The sequence below is a fragment of the Pristis pectinata genome, chromosome 31, assembly GCF_009764475.1.
Source record: "Pristis pectinata isolate sPriPec2 chromosome 31, sPriPec2.1.pri, whole genome shotgun sequence".
NCBI classification, from domain to species: Eukaryota; Metazoa; Chordata; class Chondrichthyes; order Rhinopristiformes; family Pristidae; genus Pristis; species Pristis pectinata.
In genome coordinates this window covers 1312337-1335022 of record NC_067435.1, presented here as the reverse complement: position 1 = coordinate 1335022, position 22686 = coordinate 1312337, and the positions used below count along the sequence as shown (strand labels likewise).

Sequence of the window (22686 nt, the reverse complement as noted above, 5' to 3'; positions counted from 1 at the left end):
TCACACGCCCTAACTTTCATCTTACAGGTGATGGAAAGGTCTGGAAGTATCAGGGGATGAGTCATTCACTACAGGATATTCTGTTTCTCAACTGCTCTTGTAGCCACAGCTTATGGCTCACCCAGTTAGGTTTCTGGCACTAATGGTGATTCCCAGAGATGTTGTTTTGTGAAGGATTCAGCAACATTAATCCCACCAAATGTTCGGTGAGGTGGGGGGGGGGGGGGGGGGGGGTTGCGGGGTTGGGGGGAGATTGTCCTGTACACACACACACCACAAGTTAGAAGACAAAATCATTTCATCAGGGTCAGGCTGGTCAAACAATAGTCTGGGGTTCTAGCACCTGTGTTTAAGTCCAGATGAATGGGCTACCTGGTGTTAAAACCACACATATAAGTGAATAAAATACACCAGATGTCTCAGTGGTACAGCGGGTAGTGCTGCTGCCTCACACAGCTCCAGTGACCCAGGTAAAACCCCGACCCCCAGTGCTGTCTGTGTGGAGTTTGCACGTTCTCCCTGTGATGATGTGGGTTTCTGCCAGATCTTCCAGTTTCCTCCCATATCCCAAAGAGGCGCTGGTTAGTTAATTGTCTGCTATAAGTTACCTCTAGTTGTAGGTGGGTGGTAATGATAAAATCAGGAGGAGGTTGATGGACACCTGAGAGAACAAGATACCAGGAACCAAGTGGAGGGATGGGATGGGATTGCTCTGTGAACTGGCACACATTCACAGCACAGGAACAGGCCCTTTGGCCTATGATGTCTGTGCCAAACACGATGCCAAATTAAACCAAATCTCTTCTCCCTGATCCATATTCCTCCATTCCCTGCCCATCTGTCTAAAAGCCTAAACGCCACTAATGTATCTGCTTCCACCACCACCCCTGGCAGCCTGTTCCAGGCAGGCACGCACCACTGTGTAAAAACTTGCCCCACACAACTTCCCCCCTCTTCACCTAAAATGGGAAAAAGATCCTGAACTGTCTACCCTATCTGTGCTTCTCATAACCTTATAAACTTCCATCAGGTCTCAATGGGTCAAACGGCCTTTTTCTACCCTGTGATAATTACAAATATGAAATGAGTTTAATTTTAATTTTTTCAGACCAGTTTCTAATGGACAGGGAGCACAGGAAGAACTTCACTTAACATCACCATGTTCTGGGAGAACTGCAGAAACTTTACAAAACAAATTCAGGAAGTATAAATCTCCAGCACCATCCAAGTCAGGAGTGAGGAGTATTCTCTCTTTTTCAATCTTTTTATTAGTTTTCAAATTAATACAGATTAATATATAACATCAATGTTTGTACATGTAATACAAAGCGATCAGGAGAACAATCATGGCATAGATAATCATAAAGAACAACAAAATATTTAAAAAAATCTGTAGATCCCACCATCTCTTAGTAAATGAATATAATATAAAAGAAAGGAAAGAAAAAGATTTATTATATATATAAAAAGAAAGAAAAAAAATCCCCAAATTAATAAGACAAATTATAAGTAATATATCAAACCAAACTAAACGGAAAAATTTCAAAAAAAAATAAAAACAAAGGACTGAAATTTCTCAGTAGAAACAGAGCAATATTATGTCATCAACTCCGTTCCCCTAAATTGGAAAGTTATTGAAAGGTAGGAGTGAGGAGTATTGAAGTTCCCGGCACAGGGAGTGGCCGTGCAGCCTGTCACACCACAATGGCTGAAAAAGTCACAGGACTAATGCTTGAGACAAGAATACAATCACCAGTAATACTACAAAAAACCCTTGTCACCCAAAACGTCCACAGATTGTTCCTGTTTGAATATATGACTCATGGTAATTGGGGGGAGGGGTGATATGCCATTAGATGTACATCCACGTTGAATGACTCTGCAGCCAAGTTGGAACAGAATCCTTTTGAACCACAGTTGTGCACAGTCATTCAGTGAGACCTGCCACAGGTCAGGGGTTCATGCTGTTTATCAGGGGAATTACAGTTAGGTGCTTTTAAACTTTTCCTTCTTGTCAGAAGCACCCAGCACTGAATGAGTGGCACTTAGTCTGTGATAACCTTGTAAGCGCCAAACCTGCCATTTTTGAAACCTCTCGCACAACCTCAGCACATCCAAAGTGAGCGTACAACCATGTAGTACTTTTGGAATGAGATCATCGTTGAACTGTATACACTGAAGTGGTCATGTTGCATGGTAAGACTTCACGAAACGCTATGTGAAAATGACCTGATAATCTGTGTTTCTCTTGCTAACCACGGTTGGGGATTAAACACTAGCTGGGGGAGATTTGCCCTGGTTTTCCCTCAAACAGTTCTGCAGTATTCTTTATGTTAATCAAGAGAACAGACAGGGCCCTTATATTAAGTAGGTGTTCAGTGACATTCGTGATGATAGTTCAGTGTACAAATCATGCTACAGGTATGGTAATGACTGTCCATGCCTACCTGCAAGAATGTCAAGGCAGCTCTCTGTAGTAAACACTCAGCGTAACAGACCTCTGCGTGGATCTCGTCTGGAAAACAAACCAGGGCATCCAATGTCAGGTAGTTGGCAATATTAACCTTTTCAGCTCCATTTATATTATAAATAGATCATTTGCTCAGTTAGGGAAAGTCTTGCATTTATGTAGCACCATTCAGGATGTGCCAAAGTACTTCCCAGCCAATGAAACACTTCCAAACTGTAGGCAAAGTGAGGAACATGGCTGCAGGTTTCCACATAGAAAGCTCCCACAAGACACAGTAATAATGTTTACGCAATGCTGAATGTGGGATAAACATCGGCCAGGATACAGCCATACAGCACAGAAACAAGCCCTTCAGCCCAACTAGTCCACGCCGACTGTGTTGCCCAGTGAGCTAGACCCATCTGCCTGCGTTTGACCCATAGCCCTCTAAACCTCTCCTATCCACGTACTTTTCTAGATGGCTTTTAAATGTTGCTGATGTGCACACCTCAACCACTATTTCTGGCAGCTCATTCCAAATACGCACCACCCTTTGTGTGAAGAAGCTGCTCCTGATGTCCCTTTTAAATCTCTCACCTCGGATCTTAAACCTCTGCCCTCTTGTTTTTAGCACCCCCTCCCTGGGAAAAAGACTGTGTGCTTTCACCCTGTCTATGCCCCTCATGACTTTATACACATCTATCAGGTCATCCCTCAATCTCCATGTCCCAGGGAATAAAGTCCTAGTCTCTCAGGATACAGCCCTACTCAAGGACAAGACGGTGCAGCCTGAGGAAACACAAGGCCTTGGTTAAACCCCTCCAATATTCCCTCAGCCCTGCACCGTGTCAGCCTGGTCCTGGACTTCTTGGAGTGAGACCCGAACCCATTCTCTGACTTAGGGGAGTGTGTTACCAACACCAGCACAACAGGAATATCGGGAGTCCCAAACCAACGGCAAATTTCAGAACTGTTACACTATGATCCAACACCTCAGCAACAAAAACAGCAAATCAAGCTTTAGTTTAAAAAAGGGGCTCAAACATGACAGAAATTTGTTTCCTCGAGGGGGGAGGGTGTCACCATTTGACCTATTATGATAGAAGAGCCTCGATTAGCTCGATCCCACCTCAGCTCCTTGCTGCTAAATTGAGGCATCTGCCCTGACCCTGCTCTGACTGACCACACTCCTGTGCCCCTCATATGCCCAAGGTCAAGCAACACTCTGTTCAAGTCCTAATGTGTGAAGTACCTTGGAAGGATTGCTACAGTGAAGGGCATGGTACAAGTGCAAGCTATGGTGGCAGCAAGACTTGATCAGTGCTGCACTTGAACAAAACTTTCAGCAGTGCAACACTAATTGTGCCTCTCTAGTGCCTTGAACAAAGAAAACCATCCCACGGTGCTCCACAGGAGCATGGCCGCGCAAAGAACCCACACCAACCGCACAAGGATATGTTGAACAGGCAACTAGAAGCTTGGTCAAAGTGGTAGGCTTCAGAGACAGAAGGAGAGAAGGGAGGGGGAGAAGCAGAGGGGGTTATCACATCTCCATAGGATGTCAGAGACGACCACTCCAGCCCATCATTCTGAGCTCGCAGAGCAATCCCATCCCCTCTGATTAGTAGAGCAATGCTATAACCACTTTGCACTAAAATGGACTTTTTTTGTTCTAATTGTGTTCTTTCTTGTAAAAGATTTTGTATAATTGATGTTTTTTCTTGTGAATGCTGCTTATCTGATGCTACGTGCCTGTGATGCTGCTGCAAGTAAGTTTTTCATTGCACATGTGTATACCTGTACTTGTGCAGATAACCATAAATGACTTTGAAACCATGAAACCCTATTCTCTCCACATTTCCATCTTCTCCCTCTAGATCCTACCACTCACCCATATAATGGGGCAGCTTACAATGTGTGGCTTTTGGATGTGGGGCCACAGGTAGACAACATGGCTAGGAAGGCATTTGGGATACTGGCCTTCATTGGTTAGGACACTGGATACAAGTGCAGGAAGGATACAAGTGCTCCAACTTTATAACACATTGATCAGACCTCAGCTGGAGAACTGCACACCACAGGAAAGATGTGACAGTGCTGGAGAGGGTGCAAAGGAGATTCCCCAGGATGTTGCCTGGGATGGAGCAGTTCAGTTATGAGGAGAGACTGGAGAGGCTGGGTCTGTTCTCCCCGGAGCAGAGGGGTTAAGAGGGGATATGATTGAGATATATAAAATTATAAGGGGTACAGATAGGGCAGACTGCAGGAAACCTTTTCTCCTTAGAGGCAAATAAAACCAGAGGACAGACACTTAGGATAAGGGGCAAGAGATTTAGAGGGAATATGAGGGGGACTCTTTTCACCCAGAGAGTGGCGAGTACCTGTACAGGGCCTGAGAGAGTGGTAGAAGCAGAGAGAACATTTAAGAAGCATCTAGATGAACACTTGAATTGTGTCGGCCTAGAAGACTACAGGCCAAGTGCTGGAAGATGGGATTACTACAGATGGTGCCCACTGGGCAGGGTGGACCTGGTGGACCGAATGGCCTGTTTCCATGCTGGATGTCTCTATGAAGCCTACGCATTCAAAGGGAGAATGTGCAAACTGCACAGAGATAGCACCTCAGGTGAGGATTGGACCTGGGTTGCTGGAACTACGAGGTAGTAGTCCATAACTCCCTAAATTCAAGTGCTTAGTTCCCTGAAAGTGGCCACACAGGTGGATATGGTGGGAAAGGAAGAATAGGCCAAGCTGGTTTCATAGGTTGGGGCAATGGATACAAAAGTGGGTGTTAGGTTGCAAATTTACAAAATACTGGCTAGACTGCACTTGGAGTGTTGTGTGCAGTTCTGGTCACTGCACTGTAGGAAGGATGTGGTGGCACTGCAGTGATTCACCAGGATGTTGCCTGGATTGGAGGGATTTAATTATGGGGAGATATTGGAGAGGCTGGGCTTGTTTTCCCTGGAGTGAAGGGGTCATCTGATAGAGGTACGGCAGAATACAAGAGGCATAGATGGGGTAGCTATTCCGAAACTTTTTCCCATGGTAGGGGTATCAAAAACAAGAGGGCAAAAGGTGAGAGAAAGGAGTTTTAAGGAGATCCGAGATTTTATTTTTTTTTAAACAGAGCAGTTGATATCTGGAACGTGCTGCCAGAGCTGGTGGTGGAATCAGACACAAGATTCAAGAGGCATTTAGACAGACACTTAAAAATGGAGACATGAGTCTGCAGACACTAGAATCTGGAGCAACAAACAATCTGCTGGAGGGACTCAGCGGGTCGAGCAGCATCTGTGGAGGGAAGTGGACAGTTAGCATTTCAGGTTGAGACCCTTCATCTGGACTTGTGTCAGCATGGGCATGATGGGCTGAAGGGCCTGTTTCTGTGCTAACTCTAATGACTCTTGCAAATTTCTACAGATGTATGGTGGAGAGCATTCTGACTGGCTGCATCACCGCCTGGTATGGAGGCTCCAATGTACACAATCACAAGAGGCTGCAGAGGGTTGTAGACTCAGCCAGCTCCATTACGGGCACAACCCTCCCCACCATCGAGGGCATCTTCAAGAGGCGGTGCCTCACAAAGGTGGCATCCATCATTAAGGACCCTCACCATCCAGAATATGCCCGCTTCTCATTACTACCATTGGGGAGGAGGTACAGGAGCCTGAAGACCCACACTCAACATTTCAGGAACAGCTTCTTCCCCTCCGCCGTCAGATTTCTGAACGGACCATGAACGCTGTCTCATTATTCCTCCTGTGCACTATTTTATTTATAGTTTGGTAATTTTTAGTAATTTTTAATGTCTTACACTGTAACGCTGCCACAAAACAACAAAATTCAGTGATAACAAACCTGATTCTGACTCTACCAGCTTCACCACTGTACAGTTTAGAGAGGGAATTCCAGAGCTTAGAGAGTCTTGGCAGCTAAAGGCAATGATGGAGCAACTGAATTCATGGATGATGAAGAGACCACAGTCAGAATAAACCAAAAAGTACTTTCCAGATGCACTTCCACAGAGAGAGACACTGCTTTAAATCACCCTCCAGAGAATGAGCAGCAGTTTGACGAGGTAAATAAGCCCTACAATCAGCAGAGAAAACTGGAACTGGAGAGAACGACAGCACCTCCAAAGCTCCCCAACAGGTGAGCAGTTGAGTAGACGAGAGTGGTCCCCACGTGCAACATGATACAGAACAAAGAGCAAGAGGTTTTGCTTGGGTATAGGACACTGTTTGACTGCCTGCAAGAGGATCTGCAATCAGTTCTGGACACACAACTGATTTTAAACTGCAGCTCAGGAAGGTGATAACACCCTGGGAGGGAAGGCAGCACAGAATCACCAGTCCGATTCCAAGATCAAAGGGGTTAAACAAGTTGTGTGAATAAAGCTTATTTTCCACTAAGAATAGAAGATCAAAGAATCCTCTAATCAGGCGATTAAATGGATTAGATGGGATGAAGAGGACATAAAATTAGACTGTGGTGGGAAGTGAGGAGAGCAAGTGTGGAACTGTCCCCAAACAGCTGTTGTGTCCGAGGGATGGGACAGGGTAACTGGGGAGGGGCGGGGCGCGCGGGGCCAGAACTGAAAATGTCTAAACTGAGGATTAATGATTCTTGTTAAAGTTTTCACTGCTTACAAACTGGACATTTTACCCAAATGGTGTTCAGCCTCCATCTTAACCTTCCTCCTCCCTCCTGAGGAATGTTTCTGTGACTCCTTTCTCTCCCAGCTTCTCCTGCAGTCCCAAGTATCTGAGCTGGCAGAGGAGGAACAATCTCCCCCTTGCATTTGTTCTCCTCTTCTCCCTGGCTTCTTGGTTTCACTGGTCCAAAACAGATACATCAAGTGGAGATACTCAACAGGCATGAATTGGGGAAGAGGATCGAGGGGCTAAATGGCCATCTCTTACATGTCTACCTGATCCCAAAATTCCCAATATGTGCTCAGTCAAAGATGGATTACTGGTGGATCAGTAACAAGATGAGAAACCGTACTCAGCATCCCAGGGATACCAGGTAATGGACTGTTTGGCTGAAGGTGTGCCAATAGAGACAAGAATCAAGTTCTGCCACGATGTTTCGCACAGCTGGGTAGACTGTTTACTCTCATGTATCTAAGCTCACAGATAAGGCTTATCCACGGCAACTAGTTAGGAACTAGGAAGAACGAGTGTTTCAGAACCTAAGCTCGACTATATCAAGACAGAGGAAAAGAGCCAAAAACAAAAGGAGAGGGGTGCAGTTTGCTCAGAAAAAGAGCACCAGGTTGGCAACAGAAAACATCTGTACTCCTCCACTGCTGGCCCAGAGCATTACCCAATTTCTATCATGCCACCTGGCAGCCTTGCCTTCTGTTATCCAGGACCCAAGCTCTGGACTTCCTTCACCGAACCTCTTCCCTCCTTTAAGATCTCCTTAAAACCTACTTCTTTGACCAAGCTTACATTCATTGGTGTAAATGCCACCTTCAGTGATGTGGTGTCAAACTTTGTTCAACATTGCTCCAGTGAAGGATGTTGGGTTGCTTCACCACACTGAAGGTGCTAGATTAATCCAAGTTGTTGTAAACTTCTGTGAATGGCAGAATCATTAATCCAATGAAATTACACCTTCATATTCCTTGCACATCGCGCTAACACAAACCTTCAGTGAAGTGGTCACCAGATGATTTGTTCACAAGACTCGAGAGGGAACCAACAACAGTGGACTTCTTTCGAAACCTAGTGGAAACAAATGGTCTATTAGGGTAGAGTGCCAATCGGGCGATTTTGTCCGGGAAGCCTTCTCACTGCAAGCACATAATTGGGAGCCATTGGGTGGGAAAGTGACCTTAATGGTGCTAAAGCGGACTGGCTGGAGATGCTCGGGTGAAGAAGACAGAAGATTGGATGGAAGGTGTTCAAGGTCACATGGGACTGAAACAAAGAGGATAAGGAAGAGTTGTTCATGTTGGTGTTCAGTTAAGAAACAAAGGGGAGGGGATTTAAGGTGACTAGCAGAAGCAGCAGAGAAGACGGGAGGACAGATCTCTCCCCTAGCGAGCACTGCCTGTACAGGTGGTGGAAGGAGGTGCAACTATTGATTTCATGGATGAATGCTTAAAGGTGGAAACAAATCGTAGGGCTACAGGGGAAGAGCCCATGAGTGGGGCTAGCTGGATTGCTCAAAAAGCCAGCCAGTGCTCAAGGAGCTCAATGTCCTTTATGCCATAACAATCCAAGGACTCCATGAACTCTTTCAAAGAGATGACAGTCACAGCAGGGCCGAGTGGCCTCCCTTATGCTATACGGTTCAGGGATTGCACACAATGTTCATGGGTGAAAGGTATTTATAACCCACCCTGTCCCAACAATCGCAGAGACTACAGAGGCTGCCTGTTGCTGGAAGGGCAAGCATCACTGTGCTACAGCAGTGTAATAAAAGCAGAGCACAAGGACCTCAAAAACAGGTGGAACCCTCAAAATCTACATCGAAACAGTCAACCTCTTCCAGTCACCAACTGGGCAATTTAAATTCAGGGAGTTAAATCTGCATAGCTCTATGACTATGATTCAAAAAAGCTACCTGGTTCAGTCTCAGGGAGAGAACCCACTGCTCTTATCCAGTGAGGCCGACAGATGTCTCCAAACCAGTTAATGAGTTTGAGTCTTAATTATCTTCTAAAATGGTAAGAGATGGACAACAGACACCAGCCTTGCCAACACCCATAATCTTGCAGCTTCAACCCTTCACCTCAGTTGATCAAAGGTCATACACAGGGAACGGACGCTTTGGCAGGGTAACTGAAAATGTGCCAGGAAGACATGGAACTGTACTCCAGGAAAAGCACATTCCCACTTTCCAGGGTATCTGGATCGTACCTGGGTCTAGGAGGTTAAAGCATAGCTGGGTCACTGAGAGGCTGAAACTCTACCAGCTGGGCCAGGGGTTCCAGTGGAGGACAACAGTGCACCGTGCACTGTGAAACTGATTGTCACTGATGCTGTGAGGTAGCAGCTCTACCCGCTGTGCCACTGTGCTGCCCAACAGTGATATGACGGCGTTAGCACAGAACCACTCCTACACTGATCCACCCCACAGAGGTACAGGCTACACACAGTATCCAATCCAGTCAGCGATCCTTTTTGAAAAACAGAATTATTGAACAGTTACATCACAGGAGGCCATACTGCCCATCATTTGTGTCAGTTCGCTACCAGAGAGAGACACTAGTTTCACCCCTTGCAATTCTCCATGAGGGCCACATTGGAACCTGCCTCCACCATATCTGTGGGCAGTGTGTTCCCAATTCCAACACGCGCTGTGTGAGAAATCTTCTCCTCACATCACTTGTGTTTCTCTTCCTCTATTTTCCACCTGTGCCCTCCAGTCCTCAACCCCTCTACCAATGGGGAAAGACTCCCACTGCCCACACTGTGCAGACCCCTCAGCCTTCAATGAAAACAGTCCCTGCCTCTCTAATCTATCCTATCACCTGTGGTCCCTCATCCCAGGAACCACTCCCCCAAATCTTTGCTGGATCCTCTCTGATGTGTACATGTCAAGGCTGAATGGGGCATCCCTCGCAATTCAACAGCCCACGTACTCCAAGTCCAATGGGAAATAGCTTTCCACAGGGGGTGTTGAGCACCACAGCTCTGTTCCCCCCACACAGCATACGTCCCATGAAGGGAAGAGCGACACTCAACCTGGGGTCTCCAAGGTGAACGTTAACGTCATAATCAGTTGCTCCTTTAAATCAGCCTTCTGAGAGCAGCAGGAACAGCTGACATCTGTTGAGAATAATGGTCACGTTCTGTCCCACCAGCAGCAGCCTGAAAACCAGGCTTGTTTATCAGTTTGTAAGTAATTATCAAGCAAACACAAGCAGTGGAACTGATGAGGTTCGAAGTATGAACTGACAAGGAACATTCCAGTTGCTGCTAATCCAAATTAATGAACTATTCTGGACAAGATAAGTGACACAAAGCAAGTCCGGCAGCTAGTAAATCACTTGGGGGGAACTCACATGCATTATCCTGGTGTCAACAATTCCAGACTCTACATCAGGTTGACTTATCCATAATGCACTTCACTTTAGCGACAGACAAACAAGGGTTCAAGATCCGCAGTTTAGTCCCGCCCAACACAGTGCAGTGTTGAGAGACTTCATCTCTGTTGAAGGTGTTGGCTTTTATTTACAACATTAAACATCCCACTAACCACCTGCCTGTTCACATGGATGTCGATGCAGACGTCACTGTCTGAAGCAGAGCAGAGCACAGCCCTGGGCAACAGTCACTCGTCAACCAACATCAGAATTTGGTTAACCGTTCATTAATCCCCTCTTCGTTAGTGGGGCCTGGCTGCGTACAAATTGGCTGCTGTATGCACCCACTTTAACAAGAGTAACTGGAGTCAAGACTTTAAAAGGGTGTGCGGTGCAGAGAATGCGAAAAGAGTTAGCCTATAAAAATGCAATTGAGGGTTATACATTTTAACTTCAGCAGTGGCACAGTGCTGTGGCAGGTAGTGCTGATGTGCTACAGCTCCAGCAGTCAAACAACCTGGGTTCAATTCTGACCTCCGGTGCTGTTTGTGCAGAACTTGCACGCTCTCCCTGTGACCCCATGGGTTTCTCCCAGGTGCTTCAAATTCCTCCCACGTCCCAAAGGCGTGCAAGTTAGTTAATTGGCCACCAAATTATCCCTAATGTAAATAGGTTGCAAGAGATTGAAGAGGTTACAGGAAAATACTTGGGGGAATGGGATTGACAAGAGTCAGTTTAAAGAAATATGAGAAGTACAAGCAAGATTGTAGTAAACAGAATCTGAAAGACATTCAGGAAAAATACTTAAAGTATACGAGGTCACACATTTTTTCCTGGGACATAGCAGTGATAGCCACGGCAGAAGTTGTCCATCCCTAAAGGTTTTGAGAAGGTGAGGCTGAGCTATATTCTTGAGGAACTGCGGTCCTTCTGTTGAAGGTGCGCCAACAGTGCTGATGCACAGGGAGTTCCGGGTTTTAGACCCAGTGACACAATTCCAACCCAGGGTGGTGTGCGAGTGAGCAGGGAACCTACAAATGGTGATGAACATAGAACACTACAGCACAGTACAGGCCCTTCGGCCCACGATGTTGTGCCGACATTTTATCCTGCTCTAAGATCTATCTAACCCTTCCCTCCCACAAAGCCCTCCATTTTTCTATCATTCAAGTGTCTATCTAAGAATCTCTTAAATGTCCCTAATGTATCTGCCCCCACAACCTCTACAGGCAGTGCGTTCCACGCACCCACCACTCACTGTGTAAAAAAACTTACCCCTGACATCCCCACTATACCTTCCTCCAATCACCTTAAAATTATGCCCCCTCGTATTAGCCATTTTCGCCCTGGGAAAAAGTCTCTGACTGTCCACTCAATCTATGCCTCTTATCATCTTGTACACCTCTATCAAGTCACCTCTCATCCTCCTTCTCCCCAAAGAGAAAAGCCCGAGCTCACTCAACCTATCCTCATAAGACGTGCTCTCCAATCCAGGTAGCATCCTGGTAAATCTCCTCTGCACCCTCTCTAAATATTCCACATCCTTCCTAGTGACCAGAACTGAACACAATACTCCAAGAGTGGTCTAACCAGGGTTTTATAGAGCTGCAACATTACCTGGCAGCTCTTGAACTCAATACCTCAACTAAGGAAGGCCAAGACACCATACGCCTTCTTAAAAACCCCATCAACCTGCATGGCAACCTTGAGGGATCTATGGACATGGACCCCAAGATCCCTCTGTTCCTCCACTCAGCCAAGTCCTGCCATTGGACTATTTATTTGAGTCCTGATGGCTTGCCCTATCTACCTACTGCCTCGTCCAAGGCAGTATGTTACAAGTTGTTGTCAGGAAAGCCTTGGCAGGGTGTCGCAATGCACTGTGTAGATGGTTAAAGCAAAACGCAGCTAAAACACACCAGTGGTGAGAGGAATGAACGTTTAAGGTGGCTGACGGGTTGCCAATGGAGCAGGCTAATTCTGGCATGGGTGATGTCAAAGCTGGATGAGCTACACTCATCCAGGCAAACCCTGCAGATGGTGGATAAGTTTCGTGGGTCTGTAGGTCAGACCCTCACTACACTCCTAGCCTTGAAGCAATAGTTCTTGCGGTCCAATTAAATTTCTGTGCAATGACCATGAGGTGTCCATCACAGAGGAGCTGAAGGAGAGAAGCAGTTGATCGACAGCATTCCTTGCCCAAGTGTGACCTGATACAGCAACAACACCAAATTTGCTGATGTTCACTATTAAACCGTGAAACTGACAGTTACTGCCAGGTATTCATGAAAACACAATACAAGACAGAAACAGTTATCAATTACCCAATGTGCCTTTGCAGGCTACACTATTTATAGCTTTCTCCACTGCAGCCCAGCGGAAACTGTATGAGCTGACGTGGATTTGGCTTTTTAAACAAACACTAAAAAACTTTGGGAATTTTACACTTGGTTACAAAGGTCCACGTAGTTTTTTTTTAAAAGAAAAGGTGTACAGAGCCATAATTACTGGCAGCAAACTAAAAGTAATCTATGAGTGTGGACTACATTTCCTTATCATGAGCATTTCACAATACAAAAGAGCTTTCAAAAAAAAAGCTTCTGGGTAAACTCTGTGCATCTCCATTTACCATACCTTATAAATGTTTAAAAAAAAATCAATGCTTGTTTCTGGTTTCTTGTCCAAAGTGATTGGCTGCTCAGCAGTCTGAAGACATCAGAGCTGCTGGACACTCGAGATCCCTTTGAACTGACACTTGACAGCAGCAGAAAGGGAATGATCCCATGAGAGGGGTCACTAGATGTTTGTGGGGTACTTTTCCCCAGTGGAAGAGCCATTGCTTTGACACTGGCCTCAAATTCTATTTTTAAAGCAGTTTGTAGGACTGGGATAGCTTACTACAGCATTTCAGAGGGAAACTTAAGACCCACTTACATTGCTGCCCAGCACCACATTTACACCAAACACCGTGGGCAGATTTCACAGAATAGTACAGGCCCTTCAGCCCACGATGTTGTGCTGACCTGTATAAACACCTACTCCATGATCAATCTAACCCCTCCCTCCTAACACAGCCCATAACCCTCCATTTCTTTTACATCCATGTGCCTATCTAAGAGTCTTTTAAATGTCCCTGTTGTATCAGCCTCTACCACCACCCCCGCAGTGCGTTCCAGGCACCCAACACTGTGTAAAAACCTACCTCTGACATCTCCCCTAAACTTTCCTCCTCCCACATTAAATGGATGTCCTCTGGTATTGGCCATTGCTGCCCTGGGAAAAAGGTGCTGGCCGTCCACTCCATCTATCAAGTCACGTCTTATCCTCTGTCACTCTAAAGAGAAAAGCCCTAGCTTGCTCAACCTATCCTCGTCTTATAAGACATGCTCTCTAATCCAGGCAGCATCCTGGTAAATCTCCTCTGCACCCTCTCCAAAGCTTCCACATCCTTCCTATAGTATTTCACTGTGTTTCGATGTACATGTAACTAATAAAGATATCTTAATCTTGAGTGTGGTCTAACCAAAGTTTTATTGAGCTGCAACATTACCTCATGGCTCTTGAACTCAATCCCCAAACTAATGAAGGCCAGCACACCATGTGCCTCCTTAACCACCCTATCAACTTGTGCAGCAACTTTGAGGGACCTATGGACTTGAATCCCAAGATCCCTGTTCCTCCACACTGCTAAGAATCTTGCCATTAACCTTGTACTCCACCTTCAAGTTCAATCTTTCAAAGTGTATCACTTCACACTTTCCCGGATTGAACTCCATCTGCCACTTCTCCGCCCAACTCTGCATCCTGTCTAAATCCCATTGTAACCTATGACAACTTTCTACACTATCCACAACACCTCTAACCTTCGTGTCATCGGCAAATTTACTAACCCATCCCTGCACTTCCTCATCCAAGGCATTTATAAAAATCACTGTGGAACACCAGTGGTCACTGACCTCCAGGCAGAATACACTCCATCTACTACCACCCTCTGCTTTTTGTGTGAAGCCAATTCAGAATCCACGCAGCCGTTTCCATGAATCCATGCCTCATGGCCTTCTGGATGAGCCTACCATGGGGAACCTTGTCAAACGCCTTACTAAAGTTCATATACACCATATCCACCGCTCTACCTTCATCTATTTGTTTTGTCACCTCCTCAAAAAACTCAATTAGGCTCATGAGGCACGACCTGCCCCTCACAAAGCCATGCTGACGTCCCTAATAAGACTATGCTTCTCCAAATGCTTGTAAATCTTGTCCCTAAGAATCCTTTCCAATAGTTTGCCCACAAAGCTACAGAAAGGAAGAAATTGCAAAGAATTTTGGGACTTCTTAAATGATGGAAATGGGATTTTACAGAAATAGGTCAGCCACACATTCGTCTGCCATATCTTCCTATTCGTACCTTATTTTCTTCCCTAAAGAGGACATTAGTGAATCAGATGAGATGCTATCAACACTTCAGTAATTGTGTTTTCATTTAAGATTTACCCAAACGAGAGTCAATGGAAACTGGCCCTTCTGCCCATCGAGTCCATACCAACCATCAAGCACCCACCTAAACTAACCCCAGAGTTAGGATGCATTGTGGCAGATGTGAGTGGCAGAGTACAGTAGCACAGTTATCCCCCTACAGGACCAACTGCCAGAGTTGTGCACCACTGATCAAGATACAGGAGTTCGAAACCCACTGTGGCAGCTGCAGAATTTAAGTTTACTGAATTTATTAATAAGAACTTTAAAATACTGGTCTCTGTAATGGTCAGTACAAAACTGGTGAAATGTCAGAAAACCCATCTGCAGGGAAGGAAATCTACCATCCCTACCCACGCTGCTGTGTGTGTGACTGCAGAGCCTCCAGTGTGTTTAGAGTCTGAGCTGCCTCCTCCTTTCAGGACCAACTGGGGACGGGGAGCAAGTGCTGGCACTGCCGGTAACATCCACGTCCCACAGATGAACAAATGGGGACAGTTGAATGGCCCTTGTTGCCTGTTTGTTTGGTGCGTGACATGTAGCCTGGGATGTCCAAGGAAGTGCAGGTTCTTGAAACCATCCTCATCCAACCTCTGCGACTAAACCCACCCCAGGATCAACCCACACTCCAGTCCACCAGGCCCCTACCCATTCTCTCTGATGTTGTCCTCTGCCCCAACACTTACCCACTCCACCATCCCTCCCTACAATTCCCAGTGACCATGGCACCATTGGCTATGGGAGTCTAGTGATGAACGGGTGGCTGAGGGGTGACTGCAAACCCGGAAAGCAGTAGTTTTCATCTCAGAAACATTAACCAGAAATCAAGGAGCGTCAATATTATCACGCACAATGCCAGCCGTTTATCACCATTTCGTCTTTGAAACCACACCCACCAATCAAAACCAAAGCAAAAGTAAGTAATCTACAAAGCCAGGAGAGTACATCCTCCCCCCCCACCAACCCCCCCCTTCCCTCCTCACCTTTGACAAATCTCCTGTGCTTCCTTCATTGTGTGACCAGCACTGATGATGTCATCGTGTTCAAAGGTCATCATGGCCTGCATTTCCAAAATGGTGGCATACATCAAAGCGTGGTACATGCTCTCCTTCATCCTGTCAAAGGAATGAGAGACAAGTTATTGAACCCACTCAGTCTGAATCAGAAGACTGGAGCACTTCAACCACAGAGCTGCCACATTGTTGGGAGGGTGTTGTATTCCAGAGATGGCTGTCCACTTGCCAACTCTACTCCCACCTCAAGTAACATGCTCCCAACATCCTCAAACATTTCCCCCAACTCCAGGCCTGGCTATTCAAACATCCCCTGGACAGCTCCCACTCTTGCTAAACAAGCTCATCTTAAACCTCCGCCCAGTATACTGCCTCACTTCATGTCCTGCTCACCCTTCATCCCCATGTTTGTTGATCCAAATTGACGCCTGATTAAAGCAACAGTTTGACTTTAAAATTCCCACCCTGATTTTTAGACCCTCCAATATTTTGCCCTCTCTCTAATCCCCAACAGAGGTACAATCTGCTCACTACTTGTTTCTAAGCTCTAGAAACCACCCCCCCACCCCTCTCTCCATCTCCAATCTTGTAGTTTTTAAAGAGTGTCTGAACTTTCCCAATATTATATAGATTTGTTGTTTTCTGTGGACTCCTTTGCAACACTCTGCAGTGTTGCAGGCAGTACACAAATGCAGGATGCTTGACATCATGATACTGAAGAGAGCAGGGCTTTCTCCAGGAATGGAGTACAAAAGTTGGGAATTCTTGCTACAAATATACATGACTTCAGGGAGAACATACCTGGAGTACCAGACAGAGCTTTGATCTACTTATTTTTAAGGAGGGATATACATCCTTAGAGAGCATTTGGAGATTGGTTGCTGGGATGAAGGGGTGGTCTGATGAGGAAATACTGACCAGTGTGATCAGTGCTCTGTAAAGTTTAGAAGAGCAAGGTGATCTTATCAAAACATGCAATATTCAGGGGGGGGGGGGGGGTGGTGGGGGGTAGGCTTCTTGCCAATTTTTCACCTGGTGGGGGAATCTAGCACTGAGGGCATGGTCTCACAAAGCGATTGAGAAATGTGCCCTATTAGACATTGTGAATCTCTGGAGTTCCTGAGCCTAGATAGCTGGAGGTGGAATCAGTGAATATACGTAATTTTGGCCCATGGGAAATAGAACAGGAGGGAGGTGGGGCAGAGTCCAGCATCAGATCACTCAAGACTCTTGTGTCTTCAGATCACTCGTGATCTTGTTGAATGGTGGGTCAGGCCGGAGGGATCACACGGCTGACCCTTGCTCGCATTTCTGACGTAAAATTACCAGTGGCCTGACCAACATTCACCTCAACAGGGTATCCACCAATCTGCACGTTTGTGGAATCAACTGAATGCAAAACCAGCTGTCATTTTAGCCGACATATCAGTCTGCACCTCAGGATCCACTGGCTACAAGGAACACTGATATCCCAGTCATATAATAGTGAGGTGCACAAGGTCCAGCAACAGAATGACCCAATGCAAACACATACATCTCCATGAAAACAAAGCCCTCACCTGGAGCCTGGAAGCCCCAAGAGATGAGAAAGATATTAAAGAAGCATTTCCTCCTGCCAGTAGTGGTGAGATTCACTAACTCCCTCTCTCTCCACGACCCCACCTACCTACAGCATGTTCCATCTTTCAGATTTGCAGCATTTTGTTTTCTGACTGCTATGTACGGTTATCCAGGCCAGAGTGGTTCCCACAATCCTCCTCTCCCCCAACTGACCCAACTTAAAGCTGCGTTTTGAAACGACTTCCCCTAGTGATCAAATCTTTATCGTTCAGTTCATTAACCCATACTACTGTGCATACTTAATGCAGCAGAATATCACCGGGATGTCACACAGCCCATCAAAACCAGCCCTCCAAATCAGGAAATATAGCTGGTGCCCAAAGAGCCTGTCAAAGAGGTAGGCGATGGATTTAAAAAACAATGAGAAACAGTTAATGTTTCAGGTCAGCGACAGTTCTCCAACCCAAAATACGGCTTGGTTTCTCCCTCCACAGACGCTGCCTGACCTGCTGAGTGTTTCCAGCATTTTCTGTTTTTATTTCAGATTTCCAGCATCTGCAGGTTTTTATTTCCAGGTGGACGTTAAGGAGCAGCTGGGAACGATTTGGGGAGGGAATTCTAGCATCCAGCGGCTCGGCAGTCAGAGGCATGGTCACCGATGGAGTGATTGTGTTCGAGTACAAACATAAGGGCCAGAGCAGGAGGATCATCAGAGACCATCAGAGGTGTAATTTACTAGGGTTAGTTTGTTGTTTTAAGGTGCTTTTAGTACGGTTGTAAAAGTTTCTAAGTACTTGAATGGGGGGGCTGGACTGCGCAGGTGCGGGGCGGGCAGCTTAAAAGACAAACAGCCTCTAGAGCGGGCAGCGGAGTGAGAGGGAAGCAGAGTGGTCGGGCTTTGGCACAAGGGGCTTCGGAACACAGGGACTTCGCTAAGAGGAAGCCGGTAAGCCTGAGTACGTGCTGCTGAGATATAAGGTAAGGTCTGGTGGGTACTTTTTATCTTGATTTGTTGTAACTAATCTGGGAGCAGGATATGGGGGAGACAGTTAGAGCAGTGATGTGCTCCGTATGCGGTATGTGGGAGGTCAGGGTCAGCACAGTTGTCCCTGATGACCACACCTGCAAAAGGTGCGTCCAGCTGCAGCTCCTAGCAGACCGAGTTAGGGAATTGGAGCAGCAGCTGGACGAACTACGGATCATTCAGGAGGCGGAGGCAGAGATAGATAAGAGTTATCGGGAGATAGACACACCGATAAGACAGGAGGAGAGTAACTGGACAACTGCCAGGAGAGGGAAGGGGAGCAGGCAGAGAGAGCAGAGCACCCCTGTGGCTGTCCCCATCAATAATAGGTCTACCGCTTTGGATACTGTTGGTGGGGATGACCTACCAGGAACTGGTTGCGGAGGTCTGGTCTCTGGCACCGAGAGTGGACCCTCAACTCAGAAGGGGAAGAAGGAAGAGAGGAGAATGGTAGTGATAGGGGATTCTATAGCCAGGGTGATAGATGGGATATTCTGTGGGGATGATCGGGAATTCCGGATGGTCTGTTGCCTCCCTGGTGCCAGGGTCCAGGATATCTCAGATCGGGTTTAGGTTATTCTCAGGAGGGAGGGCGTGAACCCAGATGTCGTGATCCATGTAGGGACTAACGACGTGGGCAGGAAAAGAGAGGAGGTCCTGCGTAAGGAGTTCAGGGAGTTAGGTGCTAAGTTGAGGGGCAGGACATCCAGGGTAACAATCTCAGGATTGCTACCTGTGCCACATGCGAGTGAGGAGAGGAATAAGAAGATTAGGCAGATTAATACGTGGCTGAGGGGATGGTGCGAGAGGGAGGGCTTCAGGTTTATGGATAATTGGGATTTGTTCCAGGGAAGATGGGATCTGTTCCAACGGGACGGTTTACACCTGAACTGGAGGGGTACTGACTTTCTTGCAGGAAGGTTTGCTAATGCTGCTCGGGGGGGTTTAAACTAAATTTGCAGGGGGAGGGGATCCAGAATGAGAGAGAGGATAGCGAGATGGAGGGTAGAGGACAGGTAGGAACTACACAATTTCGGAACATTAATACGAATGGAGAGAGGAGAAATGGGTTAAAAATCCTATATCTGAATGCACGGAGTGTCAGGAATAAGGTAGGCGAGCTTGAAGCTCAGTATGATGTTGTTGGGATAACGGAGACATGGCTGCAGGGAGATCAGACCTGGGAAATGAATTTTCAAGGGTATACATGCTATCGTAAGGACAGGAAGGTGGGCAGAGGGGGTGGGGTGGCCCTGTTGGTGAGGAATGAGATTCAGTCCCTTGCAAGGGGGGACATTGAATCAGGAGAAGTAGAGTCAGTGTGGATAGAACTGAGGAACTGTAAGGGCAAAAAGACCCTAATGGGTGTTATCTACAGGCCTCCGAACGGTGGCATGGATATTGGGTGCAAGCTGAATAGTGAGTTAATGTTGGCATGTGGCAAGGGTAATGTCACAGTAGTTATGGGGGATTTCAATATGCAAGCGGACTGGGAAAATCTGGCTGGTACTGGACCCCAGGAAAGGGAGTTTATAGAGTGCCTCCGGGACGCGTTCTTGGAGCAGCTGGTACGAGAGCCGACCAGGGAGAGGGCTATTCTGGATTTAGTGCTGTGTAATGAGCAGGATTTGATAAGAGAACTCGAAGTAAAGGAGCCATTGGGAGGTAGTGACCATAACATAAGTTTTTATCTGCAATTGGAGAGGGAAAAGGGCAAATCAGAAGGGTCAATTTTGCAGTTGAACATAGGAGACTATGGAGCCATGAGGGAGGAGCTGGCTAAAGTTGACTGGGCGGCATCCTAGCAGAATTGTCAGTGGAACAGCAATGGCAGGTATTCTTGGGAATAATGCACAAGGTGCAGGATCAGTTTATTCCCCAGAGAAGGAAAGACTCAGAGGGGGAAGGGGCCACTGTGGCTGACAAAGGAAGTCAGAGATAGCATTGTGTTAAAAAGGAAGAAGTATGGCAGAGCCAAGCTGAGGGGGAAGATAGAAGATTGGGAAATTTTTAAGGTGCAGCAGAATATAACTAAAAAGGTAATTCGGGAAGAAAAAATGAGGTACGAAGGCAAGCTAGCCAGGAATATTAAGGAGGATAGCAAAAGCTTTTTTAGGTATGTGAAGGGAAAGAAGTTAGTTAGGAACAATGTTGGGCCCTTGAAGACCGAATCGGGTGAAATTATTATGGGAAACAGGGAGATGGCAGTCAAATTTAATAAGTACTTTGGATCTGTCTTTACGGGGGAACACGTAAGAAATCTCCCAGAAGTAAGGATGGACAAAAGGCAGAGGGTGACAGAGGAACTGAAGTGGATTGACATTAGGAAAGAAATGGTGATGGGTAGACTAATGGGGCTGAAGACTGACAAATCCCCAGGTCCAAATGGTCTGCATCCCAGGGTACTAAAGGAGGTGGCTCTAGAAATTGTGGATGCATTGGTGATCATTTTCTGATGTTCCTTAGATTCGGGGTCAGTTCCTGAGGATTGGAGAATGGATAATGTTATCCCACTTTTTAAGAAAGGAGGGAGGGAGAAAACGGGGAACTATCATCCAGTTAGCCTAACATCTGTGGTGGGGAAGATGCTAGAGTCCATTATTAAGGATGAAATAACGGCATATTTGGATAGCAATGATAGGATTGGGTCAAGTCAACATGGATTTACCAAGGGCAAATCATGCTTGACTAACCTACTGGAGTTTTTTGAGGATGTAACCAGGAAAATAGACGAGGGAGATTCAGTGGATGTTGTATACCTCGACTTTCAGAAGGAATTTGATAAAGTGCCACACAGGAGATTGGTGGGTAAAATTAGGGCTCATGGAATTGGGGGGCGGGTATTAACATGGATAGAAAACTGGTTGGCGGATAGGAAACAAAGGGTAGGGGTGAATAGATGTTTCTCAGAATGGCAGGCCGTGACTAGTGGGGTGCCACAGGGCTCGGTGCTGGGACTGCAGCTGTTTACGATCTATGTTGATAATTTAGATGAAGGCATTGTGAATAACATTAGCAAGTTTGCTGATGATACAAAGTTGGGTGGCAGTGCGACATGTGTAGAGGAAGTTAGGAGAATTCAAGGTGATTTGGATAGGTTGGGTAAGTGGGCAGATACTTGGCAGATGAAGTTTAATGTGGATAAGTGTGAGGTTCTCCACTTTGGGAGCAGGAACAGGAAGGTGGATTATTATCTGAATGGTGTGGAGTTAGGTAAGGGGGAAATACAAAGGGATCTAGGAGTCCTTGTTCATCAGTCACTGAAAGTGAATGAGCAAGTGCAGCAGGCAGTGATGAAGGCTAATGGAATGTTGGCCTGTATTACAAGGGGAATTGAGTACAAAAGCAAAGAGATTCTTTTGCATTTGTACAGGGCCCTGGTGAGACCACTCCTGGAGTATTGTGTACAGTTTTGGTCTCCAGGGTTAAGGAAGGATATCCTGGCTATAGAGGGCGTGCAGCGTAGGTTTACGAGGTTAATTCCGGGGATGTCGGGACTGTCTTATGCTGAGAGGTTGGATAGACTGGGATTGTGCACGCTGGAATTGAGAAGATTGAGAGGGGATCTGATTGAAACATACAGGATTATTAAGGGATTGGACAAGATAGAGACAGGAAATATGTTTCAGATGTTGGGGAAGTCCAGGACCAGGGGGCATGATTTAAGAATAAGGGCTAGGCCATTTAGGACAGAGGTGAGGAAAAACTTCTTCTCCCAGAGGGTTGTGAATTTGTGGAATGCACTGCCTCAGAGGGCAGTGGAGGCCAATGCTCTGGGCACTTTCAAGAAGGAGCTAGATAGGTTTCTTATAGATAGGGGAATCAAGGGATATGGGGACAAGGCAGGAACAGGATATTGATTGTTGAGAATCAGCCATGATCTCAAAATGGCGGTGCAGACTCGAAGGGCCCAATGGTCTACTTCTGCTCCTATTGTCTATTTAATCTATTTAATCTTTCAGGGTGAGAGGGAGCTGGGAAATGAAATATTAAAGTTCTTGAATGGTGGTCGAGTTACTTCCAATGACCTGTGAAGACATATTTCAGAAGTCACTGATCAGCAGTTGAGAGCAGGAACCCTGCAGCTGCTAAACAACCCATTCTTCAAAATTACATCCTC

The 22686-nt window shown here is 46.3% G+C and overlaps 1 protein-coding gene across 1 annotated transcript in view; it reads right to left on the bottom strand.

Moving 5' to 3' along the window:
- Window positions 1-22686, bottom strand: part of zgc:158403 (tetratricopeptide repeat protein 39A) — an 84750-nt gene that overhangs the window by 35174 nt on the left and 26890 nt on the right. The window contains exons 3-5 of the mRNA XM_052041869.1: window positions 15953-16084; window positions 8108-8184; window positions 2448-2515 (exon numbers count right to left, since the gene is read on the bottom strand). Coding sequence (XP_051897829.1) covers window positions 2448-2515; window positions 8108-8184; window positions 15953-16084 — 277 coding nt within the window. The remainder of the gene's footprint in view (window positions 1-2447; window positions 2516-8107; window positions 8185-15952; window positions 16085-22686) is intronic.